Source organism: Leptidea sinapis, chromosome Z (assembly GCF_905404315.1).
Source record: "Leptidea sinapis chromosome Z, ilLepSina1.1, whole genome shotgun sequence".
In the NCBI taxonomy this organism is placed as follows: domain Eukaryota; kingdom Metazoa; phylum Arthropoda; class Insecta; order Lepidoptera; family Pieridae; genus Leptidea; species Leptidea sinapis.
The window spans coordinates 931030-952430 of record NC_066312.1 but is presented as its reverse complement, the minus strand read 5'-3'; the positions used below and the strand labels follow the sequence as shown (position 1 = coordinate 952430).

Here is a 21401-nt window from a genome sequence, read left to right as displayed (position 1 = left end):
ATTCATTGGTAGCCCTAGGCATATGCTTCAATATGCACAAGACGCAATGGCGTATGTGAGAAAATATGGTCGTCCTGACTTATTCATAACGTTTACGTGCAATTCGTCATGGAAGGAAATTAAAGATGAGTTACAATTTGGACAAAAGTCACATGACAGACATGATTTAATTGCGCGCGTGTTTAAACAGAAACAAGTAAAATTCATTAATGCAATTGTGAAGAGTTGTATTTTCGGAAATGTTAATAGCTGGATGTTCTCCATTGAGTGGCAAAAGAGAGGGTTGCCACACTCACACAATTTAATTTGGCTGAAAGAAAAAATTCACTCAAATCAAATCGATGATGTTGTTAAAGCAGAATTCCCAAATCCGGTTGAAGATCCTGTTCTATATGAAATAATCGTGAAACAAATGATACATGGACCTTGCGGGGCACTTAATATGCAATCACCCTGTATAAAAGATAATAAATGCTCAAAACGATATCCAAGATTATTTTTGAGTGAGACGCAAACGGGAGATGATGGATATCCGCAATACCGACGTGGACCACCGAGTGAAGGAGGATTTACAGCAAAAATTAGAGTACGGGGTGAAGAAATCGAAATTGATAATCGATGGGTTGTCCCTTATAATCCGTTATTATCGAAAATGTTTAATGCACATATAAATGTAGAATATTGCAGTTCAGTTCAGTCAATTAAATATGTGTGTAACTATATTAACAAAGGAAGTGATATGGCTGTCTTTGAAATTACAAATGAAAATAGATATGATGAAATTTTAAGTTATCAAATGGGACGATATATAAATAGTAATAAGGCAGCTTGGCGTATATTGGGGTTTCCGATTCATGGCAGGGATCCAGCTGTTTTTCACTTAGCAGTTCACCTTGAGAATGGGCAACGGGTATATTTTACTATTCAAACAGCACAAAAAGTTGCAAACCAACCTGTTAATACTACGTTAACTGCATTTTTCGAATTGTGTCGAAGTGATCTGTTTGCTAGAACTCTTCTTTATGGAGATGTTCCCAGTTATTACACATGGGACTCATCGCGAAAAGTATTTAATCGACGAAAGAAAGGAGTTTCGGTTGAAGGATTTAAAGGTGTCTTTAAAGATAAAGCTATTGGTCGAGTATATACGGTACATCCAAAGAATGCTGAATGTTTCTATTTACGTCTACTACTTCATGAAGTACGTGGACCAACTTCTTTTGAAGATCTTCGAACAGTAGATGGTTACATTTGCGAAACGTATCGTGAAACATGCCAGCGTCGTGGTTTATTAGAAAATGATAATCAATGGGAGCAGGCAATGAAAGAGGCAGCAGAAACAGCAACAGCGAATCAACTGCTAGAACTCTTTGCTATAATTCTAACATCGTGTAATCCTTCAAATCCGAATAGACTATGGCTGAAATATCGTGATAGTATGAGTGATGATATTCTAGCAAGACTACGTAGAGAAAATCAAGATATGAATATTACATTCAACGATAATATTTATAATGAAGCTTTGATAATTTTAGAAGATCGATGTTTCGCAATATGTAATCAAACTTTAGTTACTCTCGGAGTGAAATCTCCTAAAAGAAACGAATTAAGCGTGACTAATTCTGAATTATCAAAAGAACTTAATTATAATAAAGATGAATTGCAACGTTACATTGAAGAAAATGAACCAAAATTAACACGAACACAACGAATAGTATATAACACAATAATAAATCGTATTGAGACGAATGCAGGAGGAATAATCTTTTTAGATGCACCCGGAGGTACTGGAAAAACTTTCCTCATTAATTCGGTCCTAGCTACAATTCGGGTGAAAAATGAAATAGCATTAGCATTGGCATCCTCTGGAATTGTCGCGACATTAATGGAAGGTGGAAAAACGGCACATTCTGCACTAAATTTGCCATTAAATGTAGCTGAACAAGAATTCCCAGTCTGTAATATCACAAAATTTTCTGTACGTGGCCAAATTTTTATAAGAAACGAATTAAGCGTGACTAATTCGATTAAAGATGCAAACTTATAATATGGGATGAGTGCACGATGGCTCATCGAAAATCACTGGAAGCGCTGGATAGAACATTACAGGATCTTCGGAAAAATACAAAACTAATGGGAGATGCTTTATTGCTACTATCAGGGGATTTTAGACAAACGTTACCAGTTATTCCAAAATCAACACCAGCTGACGAAATAAATGCATGTTTAAAGCGATCAATTTTTTGGAACAATGTTGAAAAGTTATCACTGACAGAAAATATGCGAGCGTTAATTACTGGAGATCCAAAAGCACAAGAGTTTGCCGACAATCTTTTGAAAATTGGGAATGGCACCTACCCACTAGATCCACAGTCTGGTAAAATAATTTTAACTGAAGAGATATGTCATGTGGTAGACACCGAAGAACACCTTATAGACAAAATTTATCCATCCATACAACAAAATTATTTAAATAAAACATGGTTGTCTGAGCGAACAATTTTGGTTACAAAAAATGATGCAGTAAAACGAATAAATGAAAAAATACAGGAAATGATACCGGGAGAGGAAAAAATCTATAAATCAATAGATACAATGATGAATCAAGATGAAAGTTTAAACTTTCCAACGGAATTTTTAAATTCATTAAACCCACCTGGTATGCCTTCTCATGAATTAAAGCTAAAAATTGGATCACCAGTCATATAATGCGAAATCTTAATACGCCAAAATTGTGCAATGGTACAAGATTATGCGTAAAACAAATTTTGAACAACATCATTGAGGCAGAAGTTCTCACTGGCAAAGAAAAAGGAAACTTGGTTTTTATACCAAGAATTCCAATAATTTCGAATGATTTACCATTCTATTTTAAACGGTTACAATTTCCTGTACGACTAGCTTATAGTATGACTATCAATAAGGCGCAAGGTCAGACGTTCCGATTTTGTGGAGTTAATTTAAAAGAATCCTGTTTTTCACATGGTCAACTCTATGTAGCTTTTTCACGCGTAGGACAGAAAGAAAATTTATTTGTTTATGCACCAGAATGCAAAACTGTAAATGTAGTATATAAGAATGTATTTCAATAAAAATGTTTAGGATATCAGTTAATGTTAGATGATAAAAGATATTAATGTCTACTTAGTCGTAAGATTTTAATGTAAAAATAAGTAAGATCAATAAATTAATAAGAAAAAAGAAAATGTGTCTTTTATGTGAAAAAATTGTGAAGTAATGATAGATTATTAACATTAACAAATAAGTATACAATTAAAAATGACCCAGCGAAGCGGGTATTCATAGCTAGTATAAATATAACGGAACCAACTCGACAACAAGCATGCCTAGATATAATAGCGACAAATATTCCTACAGCAGAAGGCAAAGTAATTAAACTTTTTCTATCGGATCATGAATCATGCCAACTAGTAAGTTTACCGAAAATATTTATAAATAAACCGAAAAATTGGTCTATAAAAATTAGGGATTATTGTCAAGAGAATATACATAAATTTAATATGTACTTACAATCTTTAAATTGGATCGATGTATTAAATGAGTCAAATGCCAATACAGCCTTCAAAAATTTTCATGATTTTTTCTGCCTGTTATACGATCTTTGCTTTCCCATATATAATAAGAAAATGTCCAATTATGTTGGCAATAATAAATGGATATCAAAAGGTATTAAGGTAGCTTGTATTAAGAAATGACAGTTGAGATTTAATGACTACAAATCAAAGTCTCATGAAAGTAAGATAAAGTTAAAAAAATATAGCAAAATATTACGGTCTTGTATTGACTGCTCTAAGAGACACCTAAATAATCAATATATACAAAACTCAAAAAATTAAACTAAAGCTACATGGGATATAATAAAGAAAAAAGGTTTTGACCCAGATTAGTCCTACATTGTGGTACTACAAACAACGAATAGGCATTTTTTTCTTATTAATTTTGGAGGAAGGTTTATTTTGAATTTGGATAGCAAGTATGGAGAATCTATTTTACCGCTAAAAATATTGTGTAAAAACAAAAGATCTAACACTATCCTTCTATCTGCTAGTATTATATCACACCGTAATCTTTTAGCCTTTTTTGGTAGCTTGATTGCTTTTTCGCTAAGAAGTCATTATAAGATATGTGATACATATAGCGTCTTTGCACACTCTCAATAAGCTTAATAAATATATCATACTGTGGACTCCAAACTACGCTGCAGTATTCTAAGATGGACCGTACAAAAGAGTTAAATAATGTTATTTTGGTTGAATGAGATTTAAACTCTTTGGTATTCCTAATTATAAAACCGAGTATTCTGAATGCTTTATTGGCTATGTTGTCTATATGTTTTTGAAATTTTAATTCTTTATCAAAACAGATTCCGATGTCCTTTAATTCAGTAACATTCGATAGGCCTTGAGCATTTAGAGTATACGTATTAACTGTTATATCTTTATTAAGAGTAAATTGCATTGTTTAAAAGTTCAATTTGCACCAATCGGTCAATCTGTTTAGATCTTGTTGAAGTAATTTGGTATCTTCAAAAGATATTATTGGCCTTAATATTTTGAGATCGTCAGCATATAGAAAGTATTTAAATTTAAAACAGTGTGTTATGTCATTTATAAATATATTAAATAATATTGGACCTAGATGAGACCCTTGAGGGACGCCTGATATATTTTTGTAAGAATTAGATACGAAATCATTGATTACAACTGTAGAGTGTCTATCTTGAAGATAAGAGAAAAACCATTTCAAAATAGAACCGGAAAGTCCTACTTTCTTCAATTTTTCAATCAGTATTATATGATTAACGCGATTAAACGCTTTGCGGATATCTGTAGATCACGTCCACAGGAATCCAATTGTCTAGTGATTCAACCAAAATATTTGAGAATGATACTAAATTAGAGACAGTGGAACGCGACTTTACAAACCCATGTCTTTCATTAGTTGTGATTTGTTTTAGATACCATGTTAATTTAGAAGTTATAAGTTTTTCAAGGAGCCCATAGTAAACTAAGATTGATATAGGCCGATTGTTGGAGACTTGGCATTTATCTCCAGATTTATACAGGTACAATTAAAGCGTTTTTCCATTTTTTCGGGAATTCACCTGTACTTAGAGATTTATTAAATATAAGTCTAAGAGGTGAAGCTAAGACATTACTGCATCTTTTAATAAATACTGCTGTAATGCCATCACTACCTGCACCCTTTTTTTCATCTACAGAATCTAATACTTTACGGACCTCCGAATCAGTAAACAATCAAGAGCACATCGACATAGCTGGTGACACATCAGTGCTGAAACTAAAAGGGTCAGTAGTGTTTCGGTTTACATAAGTATTATTATTTGTTAATGTGTAAGCCTCCGCGAACGTGTTAAGCAGGCCGCACACCAGGCATACATTTGTAACTCGATAATTGTAGCGCCACATTTGAAACGCGACACATTTAACGCCCCCATACATTTGTACGTGAGCACGCACACCGAGGAAACGTTTGTGGCGGGCGCACTTTGTAGCGAGACGTTGTCCGCTATACACGAATTCAAGATCGAACACGTTCGTTTTTTGTGTCGCGTTGGTTTGCAAAAATGAAAGACACCATTGAATTTTACGTTGAATTTATTGCAGAGGTTGAAAAAAACCCTGTATTATACAATCACACGCTGAATGATTATAGTAACAGACGGATTACAGAAATTATTTGGACTAAGATTGGCGAAAAATTCAATGAAAAAAGTACCTACATTTGTACATTTAATGGTCTACCCAATAAAGTCTTTTTTTTTCTTATTTATATTCTCATTAATCGCCACATCAAGAAATAGTCGTCGTCAGACGATGATGTCGACATTATCAAAGCGGTGCCACAACTGTGCTGCCGATGTGCGCGTATACAATACATTTATAGCGCAATGATTGTGGCGACACAAATGTACGATGCGTGTGGCATGTGGCGCTGGTGTGCGGCCTCACTTAGCAAACAAATTACATATATCGGTTCCGTTTGTGACGACCGTTGTACTGTTGTACATTTGAGAAGGATATGCACTGCAGTTCTTCTTTTTATTTTTAATGAATGTATATAATAATTTGGGGTTCTTCTTCATGAATATTTTGATTTTGTAAATGTAATTTTCGTAGCACATTTTTCTAAATTTATACACCTTTCCCGTTGATTGTGGAATTCCAGGTTATCCCTAGGGTGACCAAATTTTTTGACTTTCTGGTGAAGTTTATATTTTGAATTAATAAGTACAATCAATTTTTTAGAATACCACACAGGATATTTTCTGTAGCCCAATTTTCTATATGGGACATATTTGCTTATCAAGGTATGGAGTTTAGCATCAAATTTTATGACCATGTCTTCGACACTATCACAATCTTTAAAAATATGTTCCCAATTTATTTCTCTCAAAAAGGATATGATCTTTTCATAGTCAGCGGCTAAAAAGTTAGGTTTAAGTACATGATTAGGTGCAAGAGTGTCGTTTATTAAAAGTGACAGACCGAATTCAAGTGGAGGGTGATGGGAGTCAACTGTACTAGGTGGACTATTGCTTACTTTGATATTAGTTATTAAGAAATAACTGAGAACTACGTATGTATTATGGGTACCACAACGGCGCCTATTTTTGCCGTGAAGCAGTAATGTGTAAGCATTACTGTGTTTCGGTCTGAAAGGCGCCGTGGCTAGTGAAATTACTGGGTACATGAGACTTAACATCTTATGTCTCAAGGTGACGAGCGCAATTGTAGTGCCGCTCAGAATTTTTGGGTTTTTCAAGAATCCTGAGCTTCACTTCATTGTAATGGGCAGGGCGTATGAATTACCATCAGCCGAACTTCATGCTCGTTTGGTCCCGTATTTTTATAAAAATAAATACAAATGCGTAAATAAATAAGGGCACGGGGAACTTACTGGAGTAATCCGCGATCGTCTGCTCTGCCGTGTTCCGGATGCTCTTCTCTCTCTGCTGATTCTGTTTTATCTGACGATGACACACAAAACATAAGTTGATAAATATAAGCCGTATTTTATCATTTAACGTGAGAGGGTCAAGGCTCAATATTCGTTATAATTACTTTACGGTAAGTTATCACTTATTTAGGTTTGAACTAGAGATTTTGATAAACCTTTGAATAAAAATCAACCTGTGCAGTGCAACTTCGCTTTCGAACAAAGGAGATACAGAAGCGAAATCCTCGGATATCTAGGAAATCCCTGCAGTATCACGGGATCTTCTTCTTTCAATACAACGTAAACTTCGTTATTATGTCTCATCATCAGCTATCATCCAAAACTTTTAACCAGTTAATGAAACGAAGACTCGAGACTATGGATCATTTATTACAGGTTACGATTTTCAGACTCTCAATTAGTACAGGCCAAGAGCGTCATTTAGCCTCTCTTTGCTTGCTATGTCACCATGACAAGTTAAACAATCAAGTAAAACAAAAAATCTGTGTTGGTCAGCTCCGACGCACGACTGGAGTTTACTCTTCAGGAACGATTGTCTTTGAACAGGTACTAAACAAAATCAAGTCCAATGGAGTCGGTTACAAACAGACATACAGCAGAAGCTAATAAAAGCATATTAATGCTGAATTTCTTTTATCACATTTAATATTTTTCTGAATTACTGCAAATACGGTCATTGTAAAGTAATTGTCCTAATAATGGGCAAAGATATCAAAAACAAATTAGTGAATGTCGGAAATGTCAGAAAATTTCTGAAAACATATATTATTGAAAGGTGCGCGAGAAATGATGCGCATCAAAAACGTTACAATCCCATTTGATGAGTAGGTTTTATTCTCCATATTTTTCTCCATATGTTGATGAAATGTGAAATGAAGCTGTAAACTCGTTTACAAGCGTTATCTTAGTTCTGTTTGCGTTCTTCATCAATTGTGAAATCAGCATTAAGAGTTAGCACAAACTCCCCACAGCTGTACACTGCAGGTACATGCAGCGAGGGTCAGTGTGTGTACCTGGTGGAACATATCGGTATCGTGTCGCACGTGCGGCACCTCTCCCTTGAACGCGTGATACACGCGGCTCAGGTACGCGCGGAGCTTGCTCACCGGCACGTCCTCCGCGCCCGCACCCGGCGCCGGCCCCGCCCACACGGGCGCTATGCCTGTTACATGCCATTCAACATATAATAAACGTGTCTATCTCAATTTAAAACATTGTGCTATCGAATGACGTCTAGGAACATTATTTTAAGTATGAATTATTTTGTCAGCAAAACAGGAGAGTATATCACTTACTAATTAACTCGTACATACCAACATTATATTTATATACCTTGTCTAATTAATTAATAATTTATATGATGAATTCCGGATGTGTGTTTCGGAGTCATGGAAGTTTATATGTATTTATGTATGCCTAACAATGATGTTCTATACATATGGACATATCATTCGCAGTCTGATAACGGAACGGCAAAAGTGTGATTAAAGACAATGTAAGCACACTTTTCCCCTTAGTCGAGTGTCAACTGTGTGTCAATCAACAAGCCTAAGTGTGCTATAAAAAGTGCTTAAATAATAATACATTAAAGACTCAAAAAAAAGATGGTATGACTTAACATCGGTAAGGTTCTTTTATTTATATACAATTAATATGCAGAAAGCGTAAGTAATTTAATAAAAACGAATATTTTTTCATTAAATATGGTACAATAATTATTGACAAGTGCTCAGACAAGATACGCTTGTTAGAATGGGACACAGTCAGAAATGAAAACAATAGAGTCGCTCTTTTTAACCGACTTCAAAAAAGGAGGAGGTTCTCAATTCGTCGGTATGTTTGGTTTTTATGTTTATTACCTCAGAACTTTCGACTGGGAAAGCCGATTTTGGTAATTATTTTTTTATTTGAAAGCTGGTGCTTCCCATGTGGTTCCATTGGTCCAAATAAACAAACCTTAAATTTGCTATTAGTATGTGCGCAACAAATTTACGAATAACTCAATATCGCGCCAACCAATTTCGATAGTTCTTTTTCTTATTGGAAAAGATATACTACAAAGATAGTTTGGTGATAGATTGGTTAGGTTCTGCTTATGGGATCCATGACCAAGTAACGGAACTCTTCAATTCTTAGAATCAACGATACTAGGCCGAATCTGTTTTATGCTATCCGGATATTTGAGTCAACTACCGTAACGTCGTTATGGTCAAGTAATTGACGTAGTAAAATATGATTTTCAATGGAACTCTTTAATGACATACAGTAAGGGTGCGATCTGTCGCATAATTTCTAACAGTCTGTAATAATATTGCAATGCGCTTATGTAAGAACGCGTTCATGTAAGAGCACGTGATCATTGCTGCATTGCAAAATTTTGTAAATCTACACAAATTTACATATATTATTAGTTAGTGTAGTTCAAATTCACTAAGAATCTATAAGGCTTAGTGAACAATAATTAGCAATTTTGTGTAATGTGCACGTCTTACAAGAACGTGAACAATTACATCAATACTTATTTGCATCGCAAATATGTAAAAGCTTATTATAATATTTTCAGCTTTCCCGTATACAAAATAATGAAAGAGAATTGGCGCCAGTTGGTAGCAAGAGAGAGATGTGAAGAAATTTACAAACCAAATAAGCATATTTGTATTTCACTACTGAGGTATTAAAGTTTTTGGTTTTAACCACATTAAAAATTTGACAAGTAGTTTCTCTTATTCAATGTTATCTTAACATAAAGAAGTAACAAATTTAAACACAAGCCAATAAATAAACTTACAAAACTTTATAGAAACTAGGCAGAGACTGACGAACGTAAAACTTATTGCAACCCACTTTTTCGTCTGGGTTTAAAAAAATACCTAACTGCGGTAGCAGTTAGGTTAGTAGAGTACCACTGATGTCGCTGTCCAAATCGGGTTTTAAATTCAACATACGCAGCTCAAACTAAGTCTATTGACCAATAATATTTTAAACAATTGGAGTAAACGCATAGCAGTCAAAGGTTATTACGGTGTCATTTGTGGCATGTGCCATATCGGCTTTGATTTTGTATGAGGTGGATTGTCTATATTATGTATAGAACGTCATTGATATCTAAGTATGTATATATTGTATTAAATATATTCTTGTCTTGCACTAATATTAGGGTCATTCCATAATAAACGTTACCAAGTCCTCAGAAAAAAAATCGGCGTAAGAAGTCAGCTATAACCTTTTTTCATAGAAAACATTTCTAACCTTCATGTCTAGAATTCTTTTTACAAAACTCACAACATTTATCATATTTTACCTACTTGAAAGTAATGTTAGAGAGGTCAGGTAATATATTTTATTTATATGTCAATATTTGGAAACATTAAAAAAAAAAGAATAAAGCTGTCAACTGTATCTTGGTTTCCGTTATAAGTGAGCGTTACTTTAAGCGCTATTTGATTCGCGCTAAAAAATAATAAAAATATTGTATTTACTGTTTTAAGAAGAGTTTTCTAAACTGTGGTAGCAGTGTAACACCCGAAACGAAAAAGAGATAATTGTTTGTTTAATTTCTCGCCTAATTATCTTTAAACTAACACGTTTTGCAAAAGTATTGTTATGTCGTTAATCTAATCAAATATCTAACAATGAGTCACACTATTTCAAAGACAATTTTATACTTCTTTACGTACTTGCTCTTCGCCGCAGCATCTAATTAATAATGTATGGTGTGTTAAATTGGTGTTGGTATTTCCTTTCGGTATATTATCATGCCATCAACAAATAAAGAACTAATAGCTAAGATGAGAGAAAACAGGAAGAAAGATCCTGAGAAGTATGCTGAACATTTGCGCAAAGAGAGGGAAAGGGGCGTTATTAGAAAGAAAAAGAAGATGGAAAAATGTCCATAACGTCTTAAATTGGAACAACGTTTAAGGGTGCACAAAGTTAGAGCGCATAGGGCAAAGAAAAAAAATTAAGTTTTTTGTTACTATCCCATATGATATGTTGCCGGCTCTTTAGGTGGGAGTATGCTCTTTTCTCGAAGGTACCTAAGTCCTTTCGGTTCCGGAAAACAGCAGCCGGTAATTGATTCCACAAAGTGGCTGTGGGAGGCAAGAAGTTTCTTGAAAAACGCGCGGTTGTGGATTGCCAGACGTCAAGAAATTGTCACGTTTTTGGAAATAGTTGGAGATAAAGCAACCACATTCAGACGTGATGAAGATATCTATGATTTGCGATACGAGAATATAATACGCGTGTTGCCTACTCTTATTTTTAAACTAAAGGTGATCGTATGAACTACAAATTCCCAGTAGAAATTGATGTCTATGAAAAATGTATGTTTTCATTATTAAATGGTAATCTTTATTAGTGTTTATAATAAATCTACAATTAGTTATTATTAACGTTTGTTATGATTTTAAAAGAAAGCATAATATTTCATCAATAAAGCCCATGAATTCCTTATATTATGTATATTCATTTCGTATTCGTAACACCCGAAACGAAGCATCTGTAACACCCGAAACAGGTAATTTTATTAATTAAAGTTAATGGAAAATTGATAACTAACTAGTTGTTAGGTGTTTAGAAGGGCTAATGTATATAGTTTGACTTGTTATAAATGAATCTGGAGCTTACTGGGAAAATTCGCTGAATTATGCATATTAAGACAGATGGTCAGAAGGTAGACGTAATTTCGTGTAACACCCGAAACAGCTACTTATTTGTAATTTTCTCTTTAATGCTTAAATATTTTAAAAATGCAATTTTAGGAAAAGAAAATTTTACCCAACAAATGTGTGATTCAATAGTTATAAAATCTAGTTGCTAATACTACTTTTAATAAAACATATTTTATTGAGTTCACATGTAACACCCGAAACGATGGAATGACCCATTACAGGCTCTGCCTAAGCTCCAACAAGCGAATAAACTAAGAGTATGCAAAATGTATACAAATAAACTATTTGCTAAAGGTTGGTTTATTCGGATATATAACACCTACCGCGTTTATTTGAAAAACTTTAAAATTACCAGATAGTGTTGCCAGTGCTATAGTCAACATTTGTCATGTTTTTTTTATTTGTAAGGGCGTAAGAGTTTATTGAGAAAAATAAATATATTTAGACTAAAACATTATTCTCTTACAAGTTTAAATGACATGGAACTAGCACCAATACCATACCAAAAGACTGAACGTTATTAGAATAGTGCTTTATATCAGCTTGATATTTATTATATGTTTGGAGTATTATCAGTCCAGGGGTTGATCACTGAACTGGAGGTAAACACGTACGAAACATGCACACTTCAAGAACAAAGTAATTTTTAATAATTGACTTCAATCATGTAAAAATGGCATTCTTACAATGATAAAATAATTTACATAACGTGCACTTTGAACTTTTGTAGGGTATAAAAAACTATCTTCAAAGTTACAAAAACATTAGAAACTATAAAGTAATAAACAATCAATTTAAAAACCTTAATCCAATATCAAGCTGATATCATAGAAAAATATAAAGTAAATTGATGAGGAGAGGAGCTCCTCGGTGAATTAGAAATATATATATAAATATATTCTGATTGAATGAGCAAACATTTTTACTGAAATAATTAGTAATTATACGATGTATATGCTTCTACAATATGATCCCAGAAAATGTACAAAACAAATTTGTAACGAAATTTAAGAGAATTGTTAAAAAACGTTTGTGTAGGAAAGGTTACTATAGCAAAAACGAATTTCTTAATGACACCACAGACTGGGAATGAAGCGAACACCTTCAGGCTTTTTAATTTTAAATGCTAATTATAAAGGCCTGCTGAGTTTCATACGCCCATTCTTGTCAGGTCTGAGGCAGTCTCTTTTGAATGGGTGGTAGTTTTTGACGTTTAAGAAGTGATTTTGAATCCTATCATGAATAAAAATATAAAGTGATGGACATAATATTTAGGCAGGTCGTACCGAAGTGGTGGTGCAGGATGTGGTAGGGGTCGGGGTCGGGGCCGGGGTCGGGGTCCGCGGCGGCGGCGGCCGGCAGCAGGTCGGGCCGGTACCGCCGCAGCAGCGCGCGCAGCGCCCCCGCGCCCGCGGCCTCGCGCACGCCCGCGCCGCACCACGACACCAGCGCCGCCTCCGACACCTCGCTCTCTGGGACATACAGCCGCCCCCACACTTATTATCAGACAATGTTTTAATTATTAATGTACATCATGTTACTCGAGTGTCATTTGCTCGAATCATTTCTTTGAGGTTCATTTATATATTACCACGACAAAGGATTGAAGCGTTCAAATTTCATGCTCAAAAATTATGATAAAACTTTTTAAATAAAAGTCCAATTTAACCACACGTATAACTTGAAATAAGCTTGTCATCCAAAGATATGTTGAAGTCCGCGTACACTAAATATGCCAATAAGATACCCTGAATAAGTGTCAAGTAAAAGACTAATTTTAACAAATTAAATTTATTTCAGGGAACTTAACATTTTAATAATCAGTTTACCGAATTAATAATGTAGATAAAAATATAATATTTGAGTGTTTGTTTCTCTCATTATAGGTTAGCCAAACTTATTAGATCCAAACCCATTCGGTTAGAGCGTTAAGAAATAGCAAATATACACACAAACTCACTCATAAATAAACATTATAGATAAAAAACACAAAAAGCTTCCTAATAGACAGATTTTGATCAGATAATAGGGACAGACTGACAAACGCAAAAGTTATAGCAACCCTCGTTTTTGTCACGGTTTAAAAAATACTCAACTGCTACTCTACTAATGTCACTGTCCAAATCAGGTTCTAAATTTAACATACGCAACTTAGACTAAAAAAAATTTTACATTGCTGCCTATTGACCAATAATATTTTAAATAACTAGAGTAAAAGCAGAAATATATAGATATGACAATTGAAGCATATTATGAAGTCATTTGTAGCATGTGTCATATTTCAACTTTGTTTTTGTATGACTTGTATTGTCTATATTTATAAAACGTCATTGATTGCATATAAACATAGCTCAAGACAATAGTTAGAATGTCGGATCGAATTCGAACTAAGAACCGAAAAAAATATTTCAATGTCAAATTGATTGGACCAGAGTAAACACAAATGAGACTACACGTTTATTTATGCCGAAAAATCTCTAGCCGTTTTTAAGGCGTTTAATGTCTTGAATATAGAATGGCTTTATTTGTTCACCTCTGAGCCGCTTCTTGGGCGAGCAGGAGTCGAGCGGCAGTGGGTCGTCGGAGTCGTAGTAGGAGGTAACGCGGTGCGGAGTGACGGCGCTACGGTTCAGGTTGGGATACCGCGAGCCAGGATCCAACGTGTACGAGCCGAAGTCGCGCTGCAAATTCTCCGGGGTTGTCTGAGCTGCCAACACAGTGCGACAATTAACATCTAATGTTGATATGATTTCAACCTAAATATATTATAATTGTGTGTTCAAACTTAAATTAAAAGGGACCTTATTTATATTACAGATCCATCGTGTTTGTTATTTGCGTGCGGGAAGCTAGAGTATCTCTATGATCTCCAAAAACACTTGTCTGTTGTTTGGATGGGGAGTGATGAGGTAACCGCCCGTGGACAATCGCAACACCAGGTGTCAAGAGATGCGTTGCCGGCCTTAAAGGTACCTAGGTACCCGGTTCAGGTAAAGAAAAATTTCAAAGTAGAAAAGTAGAAGTTGAATTAGCAGGTATGTCCGTTTAAAAATTATTTGAGCAATTTATGAGATCACGAAAAACAACTGACAATCAAATCTAGACTTGCAATGGAAAGCTCATTAAGAAACTCTGCACATTTAAAATTAAAAAGGAAATGATTAGAAACTGGATAAATTCACGGAAATAATTGACTTTAAATCTAATGCCGATATAGTAGGTCCTTACACATGAAATTGGCGTGGGAGGAACAAAAAGTCGAATATTTTTAAATATAATATATTTAATTGATCAAAGTATGAACCATTGTTTTCTATGCACTTTTGCCATCTCATAGGTAGTTCATTGATCCCAGTTCATTGATGCAATTGCTGACAATAGACATAAGCCGTAATAGTCTGGCCAGATTTGAGAAAACTGCGATGAACAATACCGGCACTAGTCCACCAAGCGTTTACAAGTAACTTTTTTGGGGTTAATTTTCGCTTGGGGTAGGATTTGGCTGGCTGGCCAGGATCCAACCATTGCGCTGAGCGCTTCCGATTATCGTAATGAATCCATTTTTCATCACAGGTAATGATTCGGTTTAAAATACCTTCATTATTGTGCCGGTTCAGTAATGTAACGCAGCAGTTGACGCGCGTTTGCCGGTTTGCTTCAGTCAATTCGTGAGGTACCCACCTTTCAAGCTTTTTAATCTTCTCAATTTGCTTCAAGTGAATTAAAACAGTTTTATTACTAACACCGCAGCCTGCAGCTAACTCGGACGTGGTTTGCGATGGATCCGCTTCCACAATAGCCTTCAATACTTCAATATCAACTTGGGTCTCAGGCCGTCTACGGGGCTTGTTCTGCAGGTCGAAATTTCCAGAACCAAAACTTTGGAATCAAAAACGAACCGTGTCTTCTTTTGCAATATGATCGCAGCTATCAACACAAAACTGATTTTATTCGATAGTTTATTAGTATTTTTAAACTTTTTTCGTGGGTTTTATCAATACACTTGGTGAATTATTTTATATCAATTTTTTTCGTAATAAAGCAAACGGGACGCCTTGGTTGCATGGTCGTTTCTCTCGGGTTTGAGGGCTCACATTGCGTAAGATTTTAGCACACATGTAGAAATGGGGAATCATAGTAAAAAAATATGTTTATGCGGCAGCGAATTATTTTAAAATATATAGGTAAAAGGAAGTCGGAAAGTACTAAAATAAAATGTACATATTATTATTATTTTGAATATGCCACGCATGTATGTACTTTAGGGAATTTAGAAATCCAAGATGCCGCCGCACAAAATTATGATATCTACAATATGGATATCGTGTCCGAGGTTGTCGAGGGTGCAAAGAACGGTTTTCGGATCATTTTTGAAATACAAGATGGCCGCCGCGCAAATTTATGATCTCAACAATATCGATATCGTATCTGAGGGGTCGTTGATCCGCATCGTTCGGTTCGTGTCTCAGCTATGCATACGTCGATGTGTACCTATGTAGAGTTGGAGCGCTTTTCGCCTAGAGTGTTGGGAATACCTCGCCTTACATTTATCAAATTTAAAAGTACATGTTCATTATCGTTCTTTATTCCTGTATAAAGACATTACTACCATTTGCTTTACATCTATTTCGATCTTAACAACATCATGCTAATCTAATATTCTCAAACTGATTTTGACAACTTCAGAATTATTTCTGATATCGTGGAAAATAGCATATAAGAATTATACAAGCTGTCTTACCAAAGATTTCACTACTGTAAAAATACTTATTGTTGTACGCACCATCAATACTCATATCAATAAGGTAGTGAAAAGTAGGAATGGTAACATTGGAGTCGACATGTACATTACGAATTAATTATTTGGTAAACACAAAACTATAAAGTCATTCTTCTTAGATTGTAAGGTATTCGGTACAAATGTGGCATATTAGCGCTTCCTAAATTTTATTGAATTGACAAATTGAGTTTTAGTGTAACTCCATCTTTTATTTATAAGCCGCACCACTCTTGTGATAAAAGAATTACTTTTCAGTTATATATATACTAGCGAACCCGATAGACGTTGTTCTGTAAACACTTCTTAAGTTTGAAAAAATGAGTCCAGCCGTTATGAGGGATTCATTAACGTGGGCAGGAGTATTATGAATAACTGAATTAAGAATCTAAACCATTCTCAAATTCACTGGAACACATATTAAATCATCAAAATCGGTCCAGCCGTTTAGGGGGGAGTGAACACACAAAAGGTTAGTAAAGATATAGCGTAGTAGTACCCAGCAGGCGGTAGACGCTCTCCCGCTCGGCCAGCACGTGCAGCGGGTGCGCCGCCAGCCCCCAGGCGCGCGCCGCCCACGCCGCGTCCAGCGCCGACAGGAACCCGCGCGCGCACCCCGACCCCGTGGGCCAGAACGGCTCCAGCAGGCTGTCTCCCACCAGCTGGCACAGCAGCCGCCGCCCCAGCCTCTCGTGCACCTGCCGACATCATTGTTTATATCTCACTCTAGTGATGCAACTGTTCACCACAAAATAACAGCTGTTTGGAACACAATTAAATAATTTAAAGTACAAAAAGTCTTACTTTAGTTTCGATTATGAGAGTCGATAGTTTTTAAATCGGTGAATGAATGATAAGCAGGCCTAATAGCCAATTATATTTAAGTAACAGTCAACCCTTACCTAATTTCTTAATGAAAAATTTAGCCTAATCAAATTGTCCTTTTCGTGAGGTATGACGTGGTGACAGAATTGCAGACAATGAAGAGTTTCTTGAATTTAGATAAGTGTACGTTTTTTTTTAAGGAATAAACAAATGTAGCTAATATGTATAGTTCAAAACTCAATTTCTTTTATTATGACTCATCACCCCATACATACCGCATAATGCCTAGAACCAATGACGTTGTGCGCATGACCAAAGTAACTGACAAAGCACATTCTAATATCGACCTAGATTCAACACCAATAACACTCTTTATTTTATGCAGTGATAATTTACTGTGTCGTTTTTCGCTAATAATCGACGGTAAAAAGTATGACAAGACTACTTCCATGTTTTATATGCGTTGAGTGGTAATGTCGTATCGTTGGTACAGCAATGCCAGCGCGGGTCACTCACAATGCTGGCGTTCTCCGCGGCGTACATGGAGGTGAAGTCGAAGAGGGCGACGTCGGGCTCCCCGTAGTGGTTGAGGGCGAAGTCCCGCAGCGGCAGGCGGCCCTCGGTGGAGAAGCGAGCCGCCTCCCGCGCGTACCGCATGAGCGCCTCGCGGTCCACGTTGGTCACGCTGAGCAGCCGGGAAACCTCCGCGTGGTCCTGCCGGCAGCACAACGTAATGTTTGACTCGATTTGAGAATAACCCTTACTTGTATAAATAACACACTGGGGCCGTTGGATGGTTCAAAAATTTAATCAATAAAATAAAGATTTAGGGCGACATATTTAATAATATATTATATGAGTGTCGCTTCTATACATTAAAAAGTTCAAATAAGCAATTCTAGGACTAAAAATTATATGAGTATACTTACTTGAAGTAGAACACCTTTATCTAAAAGGCTGTGTTTCTTCGCCGTCATCACAAAGTAATGCGTGTCATCCTTATAGTAAACTATATTTTCCAAGTCAATCCTAGTCTCTTCATAGAGATCTTTGAAAAATTTTTGGTTAAATATAAAAGCGACTCCACTGATTTCTGGAACCTAAACATAAGAAAATAATAAGGTTTTAGTGTATATTGATGGTATAAACCGAACAAAATTTGTCATTCCTTTTCAAACTTTTGACACTATGAACCAACCAAGCCTCTCGCCCTGATCCCGTCAGACAATACACCTTATTTAAAAGAGAGAGTATAAACTATGCTCAACTTTTTTTTTATTGTAAAACCAATTTTTCAATAAATCAAACCAAAACCATTTTTATTACATTTATCGTTGGTTTCAATTTAAATTTGTGTAAAAAGTTTGAATACTTGGTTGAAATTATTTTATGTCTTTGTAAGACACCTTGAACATTAATTCAAGTTTATGAATCAGTCAGTTGCTGCTACACTTAAAATGAATAAACAAAACTTAGAATTTTGTTTATATGACTTCATGACATCATGATAATAGACCAACTAGGCACAAATAATTAAAATGTAAAAATTAAATTTACAACACATCAATTGAATATAAATGTATTGGTTTTGGAGTTTGTTATCTACCTTAGGATCGAAATGAGACTCTTTTAATAAATGTGTTTTGTAATTGTAGTGTATTGACATTAAAGCAATTAATTGTTACCATGAGAGGAAGTTAAATAAACCTTTCTCTAGTTTATATCAAACAGAATTTAATGAAGCTCACCGCCGCCTCCTGCTCCGTGTGCCTGTTTATAAAGTTGGCAGTGATGGCCATGGCTAGTTTCCCGCGGAACTCCTTTCGTTTAAACCCTTGCAAGGTGTTCCGCTTGCCGTCCGCTCCTATGAGCACGTCGAACTCGAACTGCGACACGGGGTGGCTCGCGGGCAGGACGCGAGCCCGCCACCCGACCACTGCCGGCAAGTGACACATTATATAACCTGTGCATCACAGCACTTATACAAAGTCAATAGAATAAATTATTAAAATGTTTATTTTTTATAGTCAAATGTTTGGCATAGTCAAACTCAAGTATACTTATTATACTATACAATTAAGCCATAATTAATAAAAACACAAGGTGGTATTGTTTGCAAATGACACTTCACTTATATTGAAAGTGAAACGGAGTCAATCTTTATATGACGAAGTAAACAATGCTCTATCTGACATCGTGTACTGGTTTAGAGCCAATAACTTATTGTTAAATAGTCATAAAACCAAATATTTTAAATTTACCGCGCCAAATGTCAAAAATGTAGATGCGAATATTTTATCAAACCGAGATGTGGTAAAACCAGTGGAAACAGCTGTATTTCTTGGCATTACTCTTGGCGCCCCCATATTGAAGGATTAGCGAATAGGCTTAGTTCTGCAGCATATGCGGGTAAGAAAATTAGACGGTTAACTGGCGCTACTAGTAGATATACTTTAGTTATTTTCATACTATTATGTCCTATGGTATATTGTTATGGGGCAGTGCGGCCGATATTAATACCATCTTTGTGCTGCAGAAAATGGCTATTCGCGCGATTTATAACCTAAGTCCTAAAGAATCATTAAGAAAAATAATTAACTGACTTTGATTTGACTGTTGCTTCTCAATATATTTTTGATAATGTTCTATATGTTCATAAGCACATTGAGGAATTTTCTAGAAACTGTGACTTTCATAACATTAATACGTTTTTTAAAAAAGAATAATTGTTTAAAAACGTTTGTGGGGGAAAAGATTACTATAGCATATAGAAAAAAGTTTACTTTTTTCTTAATGACACCACGGACTGGGAATAAAGCGAACACCCTCAGGCTCTTTTATTATAAATGTTTATTGTACGATATCACATCCAATAAAGTAATCCATATTTTTATACAAAAAAAAAGCCCGCTGAGTTTCTTGCGCCTATTCTTCTCAGGTCTGGGTCAATCTCCTATTAAAGTGTGGTAGTTTTTGACATTCAATAAATGATTTTGAATCTTATTTTGAATAAAAATATTTGAATTTGAATTAAGTGTAGCCGTTATTAGCCAGTTAAATATAAAATAAACAGTTTTGGTACCTTCAGCATTATTTGTTACACTGGGCTCCAAGAGTTCTTCAAAACTGACACCTTCATGAATTTCAACACCCAAGAGTAATGATACCTAAAACATTAAATATATTAGCAAACAGAGAAATTTAATTTTTACACAAGTAAGTCAACCTGTACACATTTAAATGATTAGTAATGTAGATTAGTGATGTAATGCCTACATATTTATCTCAATAGAACTTATTTACTAAGTAATTGTAATCTTAAAATGTTAAGGTACAGAGAATTTTTGTATAAAGACATACATGAGTAGCAGTGTCACCCACTGGTGATGGTGGTATATTGTTGGACCTGATCTACTGGTGTGGTTTAACTAGTGATTAGTAAATTGTAAATCCGACACAGCGTGCAATGGATCTAATAATGTTTCACGACATACTAATTAGAGATCATAATTTTGTTCTTAGTTTATCGATATGTGTAATCCATGCAATATCACTATCCAAAATCAGGCCTAGATATTTCTCTTCATTTTTTCTTCGATTAAGGAGGAAAGAAGGAATAGGTTTGTTAGCTTTAAAAATAATGTACGAGGTTTTAGATATGTTTATAGATAGATAGTTACGTTACTTTATAAGTAGTGAAAAATAGTATTACTATCGGCCTGTGCAAAAGAATGCATTGATCGACGTTCCAAAGAAAAAAGGCAAGCGTCATCAGCATAAAGTGTAATCTGTCCGTGAAAAACCTATTTCATGAATTTAGCTTTAAGTGGTGGTGTGATTAACAAATCAAAAGTGAAACAAACAACCCCTAAACTGTTTACGTTGCCATACTTGGCCACTTGTAAATGGTGATTTGTCGAATACGAATCTGTTTACTTCCTTACTCTTATTACAAATGTAAACGTGAGTGTTTGTTTATTACGCTTTCACAGCTTAAATACTCAACCTTTAACAGTTTCCGATGGAGCACGATACAAATTTAAGGTCAGGTCATACATAACGAATAACGGTGATAGGATGCTACGAAACGAAACATAATCACATCCAACTTTTTAGGCATGGCG

The 21401-nt window shown here is 35.3% G+C and overlaps 1 protein-coding gene across 1 annotated transcript in view; it reads right to left on the bottom strand.

Annotated features, from left to right (window-relative positions):
• Positions 1 to 21401, bottom strand: part of LOC126978528 (protein-methionine sulfoxide oxidase mical3a-like) — a 38425-nt gene that overhangs the window by 4525 nt on the left and 12499 nt on the right. The window contains exons 5-13 of the mRNA XM_050827438.1: positions 20360 to 20444; positions 19026 to 19213; positions 18207 to 18377; positions 17794 to 17991; positions 16952 to 17150; positions 14209 to 14382; positions 12962 to 13147; positions 8016 to 8164; positions 6943 to 7012 (exon numbers count right to left, since the gene is read on the bottom strand). Coding sequence (XP_050683395.1) covers positions 6943 to 7012; positions 8016 to 8164; positions 12962 to 13147; positions 14209 to 14382; positions 16952 to 17150; positions 17794 to 17991; positions 18207 to 18377; positions 19026 to 19213; positions 20360 to 20444 — 1420 coding nt within the window. The remainder of the gene's footprint in view (positions 1 to 6942; positions 7013 to 8015; positions 8165 to 12961; positions 13148 to 14208; positions 14383 to 16951; positions 17151 to 17793; positions 17992 to 18206; positions 18378 to 19025; positions 19214 to 20359; positions 20445 to 21401) is intronic.